Source organism: Dipodomys merriami, unplaced genomic scaffold, assembly GCF_024711535.1.
Source record: "Dipodomys merriami isolate MVZ:Mamm:240054 unplaced genomic scaffold, mDipMer1.0.p SCAF_3, whole genome shotgun sequence".
Classification (NCBI taxonomy): domain Eukaryota; kingdom Metazoa; phylum Chordata; class Mammalia; order Rodentia; family Heteromyidae; genus Dipodomys; species Dipodomys merriami.
Window position 1 is genome coordinate 71995854 of NW_027204492.1, and position 9838 is coordinate 72005691.

Here is a 9838-nt window from a genome sequence, read left to right on the forward strand (position 1 = left end):
TGCAGTAAGCATTTCTTTTTTCAATAAATACTAGGAGAACAATTGGATATCCCTAGACCAAAAAAATATAACCTTCATCCAAAATCTCAACCTAAGCCAAGCACTGGTGGTTTATGCCTATAATTCTAACTACTCAAAACATAAATCTAAGCTGGGAACGCGGCTTAATTGTAGAGTGCTTGCTTCACATGCATGAAGCCCTAGGTTCAATTCCTCACTACCACATAAGCAGAAAAAGGAGGAAGTGGAGCTGTGGCTCAAATGGTAGAGTGCTAGCCTTGAGCACAGAGAGGCTCAGGGACAGTGTCCAGGCCTGAGTTCACGACCCAGGACTGGCAAAAAAAGAAAAGTACCTATTTGCCATTTGGATATCATTCTTTTAAAAATCTCTATTTGGTCCTTTTGCTAATGAGTCATAACACACATGCACACACATGCATACATGAACATTTAAATGCATACCCCTTTGTTAGTGCTAAGGATAAAATTCAAGGCTTTGTGCATATAAAGCAAGTATTCCAGTACTGACCTATGACCTACAGTACCCAGCCATTTGTTATATATTTTAGCTATTAATTCTTTGATAAGTGGCTTGCAAATATTTGTTCCATTATGTAAACTATTCTCATTTTGTCTATTGTTAGAAAACCTAGAAATATAGGCCCACATGTATGACCAACTGAGTTTCCACAACTGTGCCAAAAATGCATGATAAAAATAGGACAGTCAAATAAATGGTGTTGTGAAAACATTATCCACAAGTAAAACAAAGAAAAATACCCATTATATTACATCAAGCACAAAAAGCAAGTCAAAATAGATTAAAGTTTAAAATATCAGATCTTAAGCTGTAAAATTCTTAGAAGAAAAATAGAAAAGGCTTCATGAGCTCAGGTCTGTAGGGATTTCTTGGTTAAGACTCCAAAACAAAAAACAACTTAAAAAATAGACGATTGGAATATGTAGCATAAATATCAGGATGAAATGTAGAATTTTTATACTTAGTAATAAAATAGCTAGGTGTTAATGGCTACTCATAAGGCCAAGACTTAGATGATGGAAGTTTGAGGTTTGCTCTGGCAGATAAATCTGTAAGACTCCATCTCCAAAATCACCATCAAACTGAGGAGGCTGAGGCAGGATGGAAGAGAGCATATTTGAGGGCTTTATTTTCTTTTTAGAGCTTTTGAAGACTCAAAATAATCAGAATAAAGTGGCCTGATGAACATGTCATGGGCATATGAGAGAGCTCATTTTGGCAGCTGGGGGCCTAGAAGAAGGGGGAGGGAAAGATGGGTTGGGGTAAATGAACTCTTGTAATAAGCCAAAAGGTCTGCTTATTTCTAGTGAGGGCTTTAAGGAAAAGGCTGCCATATTGCACTGGGATGGGACAGGGTGAATTTGAAGCATAAATTAAAAGGACTCTGTGTTCCTAGGAATGTAAGTAAATGTCTTTGTTCTGATACAGAAAAATTATGGGTTCACTGTGGAGGGGAGCTGAACAACTGGAGAAAGACACGCTGCCTCCTGGACACTAGGAATAATGCCAAGTTTAGGGTCAGAACACATTCAGATGACTGTATTTATCATGTGGTTATCAAGCATGGCCTGTGCCTGAGTTGTATCCAAACTTGGAAATGAAGACAGCAGTAAGAAGCACAGAAAAATTCTACAAGCCTCATTACAAAGCACACTTGGTTGAAAGGCACAATCTTAGGGAAGATACTTGAAAGCTGCTGAAACGGAAGCCGGAATTGCTAAGGGCGTGGACACATTGTCTGTTAGAAACCAATCATAACGTCAGGTGGATTTGAGAGCACACCCCCAGAGAGAGGAGCCAATAGCAGAAAGGGTTGAGAATGGGGCGGGACAAGCAGCCCCTGACGAGAGGAGTGTCCGTGTCCGTTAAAAGAGAGAACATCCCTCACGTGACAGAACGGTTGCTGCCAGCCAGGCGAGCGCTTGTAGGCAGTTAAGAGGCTTGAGGCGTTAGAGGAACATCATGGAAGATTCTCAGAACAACCGTCAGCGGATTTTACGCCGCCACCGGCGTGAAAGAAGAGAACTACAAGATCAGATCTGCGCCATGAAGAACACAGTCCCAAAAACTGACAGAAAGAGACGAAAGCAGATGCTCCAGGATGTGGCTCGCCTTGAGGCCGAGTTGGAACAGCGGCACCAACAAGAGCTCGAGAAGTTTCTACCGCCTGAGGACCCAGACGTCGAGTCTGTCACCAAAAATCTGGCCAAAATCAATCTAGAAAACCAACCTCCTCGTGTTTGCCGAGCAGAAAAAAGAAGGGAAAGAAAAGCGGCCCTCAGAAAAGAACGCCAAGAGAGGGTCGACGAGAGTGAGACTGAACATTTGTCCAATTACCGTCGTCAGGAAGAAGAAAAGGTTGCCGCCATCCTCGGGGCCAAAAATCTGGCCATGAAAGATATCCCAGCCGATGGCCACTGTATGTTCCGGGCCATTCAAGATCAACTGCCATTCCCAGTCACCATCGATAGCTTGCGCCGCCGTACTGCTGATTACATGCAGAAGCACGTGGATGATTTCTTGCCTTTCTTTACTGATGCGGAGCCTGGCGACGGTTACACCCACGATGACTTCAAGACCTACTGCGACAACATCGTGAGGGGCTCATGGGGAGGCCAGCTGGAGCTGACGGCGCTGTCTCACATCCTGCAGACCCCCATCGAAGTAGTTCAGGCAGAGTCCCCTATCATCATGATTGGAGAGGAGTACAACAAGAAGCCACTCACTTTGGTGTACCTGCACCATGCCTGCAACTTTGGTGAGCATTACAACTCCGTCAAGCTGCTCGAAGCCGGCGCTGTGGGCGGAATTGCCCCACGCCTCTACTAGATCTCTCCACCAGGCCACGGGAGCCACTATGGCGGCCAACAGCACAGCCGCCGCCACCGCCACAGCTGTCCCCGCCCCGCCCCAGCTGCTGCCGCCAGCTATCATCACCTTCACCGCCTCCACGACCATCCTCATTATCACCGTTGTCGCCATCGGCATCCTCATCCTTGGGGTCGTGGTAAGAACTGTCACCCATCCTCAAGGTCACCACCGTTGTCACTGCCATCTGCCATCATCTTTCGAGTGGTTCGTAAGAATTGTCACCCACTGTCATCATCATCGTTGTCATCTTAGTCGACCTGGTTGTGGTCATAGTAAGAACTACTGTTATTCACCTTCATTGCTGTCATTGTCGTGGCTGTCATCATCATCCTAGTGGTCATTGTAAGAACTGTTATCACTCACTGTTGTGGTCGTAATCACCCTGGTCACCACCGCTGCTGCCACCATCATCATCACCATCATCACCGTCATCATTGTCATCATCCTAGTGGTCATAAGAACTACTATCACCCACCATTGTCAACATCATTATCATCTTAGCAGTCATTGAAAGGACTGCTGCTACCCACTGTTGTCATCATCCTGGCCACCATCACTGCCACCATCATCATTGTTGTTGCCACCATCATCGTCACCCCCATGACCATCGTCATCATCCTTGTGGTTGTAGTAAGAACTACTATCACTCAACATTGTCATCATCCTTGTGACAGCATTAAAAACTGCTGTCATTCCAGATGCAGATGGCTCATGCCTGTACTCCTAGCTACACAGGAAGTTGAGATGTGACAACTGCAGTTCAAAACCAGCCTGGGCAGGAAAATCCATGAGACCAGTAGTGAGGTTGTAGCTCAAAATGGTAGAGTGCTAGCCTTGAGTAAAAGTACTCAAGGACAGCACTCAGGCCCTGACTTCAAGTCCTACAACCAACAAAAGATAAGAACTACTATCACTCACACTGTCATCACTGCTGCAACCACAGCTGCTGCTGTCACCACCTCCATCATTGTCATCATCGTTTTCATCATCACCATCTGCCACTACAGTTGTCACTGTTGTCTTTGAGGTCATAGTAAGAACTGGTCACCTACTGGTCATCATTGTTGTCACCATCACCACCACAGTTGCTCCTGCCACCATCATCATCACCATCATCACCATTGTCCTGCTTTCAACTTCCATCATCATCATAATCCTTGTGGTTGTAGTAAAAACGGCTGTCACCTAGCATCATTGTCATCGCAGTTGCTGCCACCATTATCATTTTCACCGTTGTCACAGTCATCATCTTTATTGTCATCCCAGTGGTTGTACTAAGAACTGCTCTCACCTATTGTTGTCTTCTTTGTCCTTTTTGTGGCCATGCTGATAACTGTCACCCACTTTCGTTGTCATCATTGTCATCATCGTCACCATCGCCATCGTCCTGTGGTCATAGAAAGAACTGCTGTCACCCACCACTGTCATTGTTCTTGTGATCATAGTAAGAACTGTCACGAACACTGCTTTTGTTGCCATTAACTTCACTACAGCCACTGCTACCATCATCATCGTCACTGTTGCCATCATCGTCGTGGTCATAGTAAGAACTGCTGTCACCCACCACATCTCTCTGTAGGACTAGTTAGTAGCTGTTTTCTTTACTGCTACCTGTATTCCCTGTCCCTGTGTTACTTAAATGTAACCTCATAACTGTTCAGTCCCTCATAGGTCTTTCTCATGGTGGAGGTGGGAAATGGCGGCTTCTTACATAAATGCCCAAGAGGCCTAGTTAGTATGAGGTCTCACCTCTTCTGACCCTTTGAAATCTTTGCCTTCTTCCTCAGTTGAAAGTTAGTTTGATTTCAACTAACTTTGGGCTAAACGTGGCTTTTTTGCTCCATTTTTTTATTTTCCATGATTTTAACTCAGATAAGTAGTGTAGATACAAAAGCTTGATAACTTAGATTTTCCTGACAGGGATAAAGGTGGCATTTATGTGCCTTCTGTCATGTTGGGGTGTTTTTTTGGGGGGGAGGTAATCTCAAACTGTTCATTGGTTTGCTTTTGCTTTTTCACTTTTGTTGGGCTACTGAAAAGATGTCTTGAATGTGGATGAGACATTTGATAATAGTTTGGTTTTTTAAAAAAATTCTTGGATATGAATGTGACTTTTGATAATAATTTCAATGGTTTTTTATTCATACATATAGTTGCTAATGGATTCTAGTTGGAAAGCTGGTAGCTAAATTCTAATGCTTTTAAGTTTAAAAGGTAAGAATATAGAAAGTGAATTTAAATGAACTGATAAGCTAGAGTTTAAATATTCAAAAGACAAAAATTTAATGTCCTGTATTAAAGACAGAAAGAAAGGTGACTGTTTAGATGGTTGATAGTTTTACTTACAGAAAAAGAATAAGATGTTTTTTCCCTTTTTAAACTTTTTTTTGGCTTTTATTGACTTTTTTATACCAGTGCTAGGGATTGAGATCAGAGCTTGTTCTCTCCCTCAGCTGTTACCCTTTTTGAGCCACACCTCCAGCTCAGCATTTTGCTGGTTAATTAGAGACAAAGTCTCTTTTTTTTTTTTTTTTTTTTGTCGGTCATGGGGCTTGAACTCAGGGCCTGGGCGCTGTCCCTCAGCTCTTCAGCTCAAGGCTAGCGCTCTACCACTTGAGCTATAGCGCCACTTCCAGTTTTCTGGTGGCTTATTAGAGATAAGCGTTTCACGGATTTTCCTTCCCGGGCTGGCTTTGAACTGTGATCCTTAGATCTCAGCCTCCTGAGTAGCTATTATAGGCATGAGCCACTGGCGGAAGTCTCAGACTTTTTGCTGGGGCTGGCTTCACACAATCCTCCAGGTCTCATCCTTGGTACCTTCCTGGTAAGTATTCCTAGAGATACTAAATACTCTGATCTTATACAAGTTCACACACTCTGTTATATGATCTGGTTTGTAATGTGAAACATCTGAATTCAATGACATTTCTCAGTTCTTAGGAATAAGGAATAGATGGTTCTTAGAAAAATATATTTCAATAGTTCTTTTTAATTTTAAAGTAAATAATTTTGTTGTATCAAAAATTGTTATGAAGCTGGGCATTGGTGGTCCATGCCTATAATCCTAGCTACTTAGGAGACTGAGATTTGAGGATCACATTTCGAAGCCAGCCCGGGCAAGAAACTCTTATCTCTAGTTAACTACTAAAAAGCTGGAAATGTTGCTGTGGCTCAAAGTGGTAGAGCACTAGCCTTGAACACAAAAGCTCAAGGACAGTGTCCAAGCCCTGAGTTCAAGCCCCAGGACCAGCACCAAAAAAAAAAAAAAAACCAAAAAACAAACAAAAAAATTAAAAAGACAAAAAACTGTTGTAAGACAAAAAAAAGAGAATGATGTAATTTGGTTGGTGTCTGAGGTTTGTTGGTGTCTGAAATATACTGAAAGGATTGTAAAACTGAAATTATTGGTAACATTTTAAAACAAAATATTCAGATCCTGTATTTCGGTGAGTGAGGTCATTTTAAAATTCTGGAAGTTCCAAAGTAAAATATGTAGGTTCAGACATTTTTGAAAGAATGCCAACATGTTAAAAATAAATAAAACTTTAACAAAAAAAAACCTGTTTCTTTATTTTCATGTAGCTGACTCTTAGTTCACATAGAGCTTATGTCCCAGGATCTGCCTGAGTAGAAGGCTCTTCAGAGTTCAGAAGCAGATGTGGTAGGGAACAGATGAGACTTTGGTGAGCAGAACTTCACCCGCAATCCTGGTAGTAGCCTGAGGTAAATTGAGAGTGTAGTAAGGAGAAACTCCTGTGGCTGTCCTAAATTGCTGTGTCACTCACTGGAATATATGAGTTTCATTTAAGCATATTGTTATCACTACATTTAAAAAGAAGTTTTACTTTGAAAACCTCACTTGTCTAGCAGGAGGGAAAGAAATGCCACTGGGTTTTCCTTTGGGGGTATTCTCAATATGGAAATCTGCCAGATAGCTCATTGTGGGAAGGTCTATATGAAAAAAGTTTCAACTAGCCAGCTGGTTGGGGATTGAGGAAGTGCTGGGAAAACTTGGCCCTAGATACATTGTGAAAAGAAATACTTCATGGGAATAGGAACGCTGAAGGAAAGGGAATGTAGATTAGAGAGGAAGGAACACTCTCTTCAGGAGGGAGCATAGAAAAAGAACAGGCCAGGAAGGGAGATGTAGTCTACAGAAGGGGACCTGTATAGGAAAGAAGATGCAAACGGGTTGGAGACAGCCTGGAAGGATGAACAAGGTGTGGTAGGAAAAAGTGGGATAGGCCAGGGGGCACAGGATGAGAGCATACATGGTGAAGAGAACCTGGCTGGAAGAGGGAACGGCATGGGGTCTTGGGCCTAGGCCAGTGAAGGGCTCTAGAAATGGGAAAACATGTTTTACTGTGTTGGAATGAAACAGGCTGAGAAAGAGAAACACCCAGCTGGTGGGCAAGGGGGGTGTCCAGTGGGGTAGGGGCCACAGACTGGGAAAGAAGACCTGGCTAAAGGAAGATGCCTACCATTGGAAAAGGTCCAGGATGGGGACAGGGACAGACTGACATAAAGGGAAACTGGGGCAAGAGGCCAGGTTGGAAGGTTGTGACAGGTGATAAAGGGGTTCATGGCTGTTGAATGTTGAACTATTTCAAACTAATCACCTTACCAGACAAGAGGTACTTGCATAAGAAGAGGTCTCAAATGGGAAAAGAGACACTAGCTGGGGAACAGTCTGCCTAAAGAAAGAAGACTGGACAGAGGAGGAATCCTAGCTGGTAAAGGACCCATAAAACTTGGAAGGTTGGAGCAGGATGGTCTTAGGGGCACATTTTAGAAGGAGGCCTGATTGGGTAGAGGAAACTAGGTTAGAAGGGAGCATACGGAACTAGATGGTGTACAGGACAAAGATTAGAGATGGCCTTTGGTATGGAAGTTCATAATAGAAGGAAACTGAGCTGAGACTAGGGGATATCTAAGGATGCTGTCAGAGGACAGATGTAGCAAGTATGGCAGTGGCAAGGGGTGCAGGGAGAGTTGAAGAGAAGAATCTTGAAGAGAGAACAAGCTAGAGAAGGGGATTCAGTTGGGTGGAAAGGCAGAGGAAGGAGACAGGGCTGGGAAAGGAGGAGGCCTGACTGGAAAGAGGATAATAAGATGGTAATGTAGTGTTGGTTAGAAGAAGAACTGAAAAAGTGGAACTGTGAATCAAGTGGTAGAGCAATAGTCTTGAGCAGGAAAGCTTAGGGACAACAGCCAGCCCCTGAGTTCAAGCTCTGGTACTAGCACAAAAATAAAAAGCAGGTATTGGCTGCTGAGAGGAAAGAGGCCTGGGGCAAAGAGCCCAAAGGCAAGAATGGTGTCCTTGGCAGTTAAAAGTAGTCAAAGCTTGGAGAAGGAGCCTTTCTGAGGTAGAGGAATGGAAGCTAGGCCAGAGAACCATCAGCCAAGTTAGGGGATCTAGCAGTAAATCCAGCAGAAGCTGGAGAGTACAAAAGTTGCTAACAAAGGTGAGACTGGGGAAGCAGTTTGGATATGGGATATGGGAATGTGCTGGTCTTAGAAAGGGAACATAGAGGCTTTAGAGGTTGCTGCAAGGGAGAAGGGGAGGCTAGAAGGGGATGGGGTTAAGAGGATTCTAAGTAGGGAAAAGTTTCCTGACTGGAGAGGGGCAATGGCAGGGGAAAGGGCTGGGGAGGGAGACATAGGCTAGAAAAGAGAACAGGGGTGGGATGAGTTTGGATGCTGAGAACAGCAAAGGCTGGATATTTGTTACTAGGCAGGTTGGTAGCATCTAGAGAGGAGACTGGAGTGTAGCAGTTGGAGACCATCTGCTGGGGAAGGGATCAACCTGGATCCAGACAGAGGTCCTGGCTGTAGTTGGGGCCTAGCTCAAAAGGGTACATGGATTATGATTGGGGGTGGAGGGGACCTGGTCTGGGCAAAAAGCTTGGCTGGGTGAAGGGGCACACAATAGGAAAGAGAAATCAGGGGGAGTCAGGGAGCCTGCCTGGGATGTATAGATAAAAGGATTTGGTGGAAGAAAGGGCCTTAGCTGGAGCAGAGCTTCTGCATGTGAGGTGGCACAGGCTAGACAGGAGTTGTGGTTCAGGAAGGTTGCCTAGTCTCCAAAAAGCCTACTTATCCAGAGGCACAGGCCAAGGAGGAGTAACAAACTGGAGTTGAGGCTTGGGTACAGTTGGTACAGAATGGGGTACTAACTGGGGAAGGAGGGCTAGTTTAGGATGAAGGTATAAATAGATGGCAAGACCATGGTAAGTGAGGGGGCTTGGCAGAAAAGGTAGGCACAGGTAGATTAAGGGGTCCTGACAAGAAAGGAGAGGGAGGTAGGCTTAAAGATCTTCCTCCCTCCTCTCCACTCACCTCCACTCCTCTCCCCTTCCTTCCTCCCTTCCCTCCCTTCCTGCCTGCCTGCCTACCTGTTTGCTTTGTAAAGTGTATAAACTAGCTGAGATGAAACTTGAGGCCTGCCTTGGAAGGGGGAAGGGCTAGTGAACACACTTGGTTCAGGGAAATGGCTTGCTGGGTAAAGGGCTCTAGGGATAGCAACACATAAGCTTTGTGGGACATACTGCCTTGGCTGGGGAGGGGGACATAGGCTAACAGGGATCTAACTGAGAAATAGGGCATAGGTCGTTGAACAGGGAACTGAATGATGTGGGCCTTAGGTGGGTGATGCTAGTGCTGCCCAAGAATCTTTTTAACAACATCTTGGTATTTTCCAGGCTCACCTGGAATCACCATGTAGCCTAAGATGGCCTTGAACTTGCATTCCTCCTGCTACAGCCTCTTGAGTTCTGGGATTACAGGTATGTTTCACCACACCATCCTCTGCCTAAGGAATTCTGTGGTAGATGTCACCAAAGATAGTAGACTCTCATTTTACAAGCCTGCCCCCGAATATGAGAGAAGTGTTTGCCTCCTATCTTGGGAACTCTTAAGATTGTGTGA

At 44.4% G+C, this 9838-nt stretch overlaps 1 protein-coding gene across 1 annotated transcript; it reads left to right on the top strand.

Moving 5' to 3' along the window:
- The first annotated feature begins 2002 nt into the window (after positions 1–2002).
- On the top strand, positions 2003–2869 carry Otud6a (OTU deubiquitinase 6A). The gene has a single exon (XM_070039125.1). The coding sequence runs from the start codon at positions 2003–2005 to the stop codon at positions 2867–2869; it is 867 nt and encodes a 288-aa protein (XP_069895226.1).
- The last annotated feature ends 6969 nt before the right edge of the window (positions 2870–9838 follow it).

Excerpts from the sequence above, each read along its gene's own strand:
- Otud6a (XM_070039125.1), top strand. The coding sequence starts at position 2,003 with ATGGAAGATTCTCAGAACAACCGTCAGCGGATTTTACGCCGCCACCGG.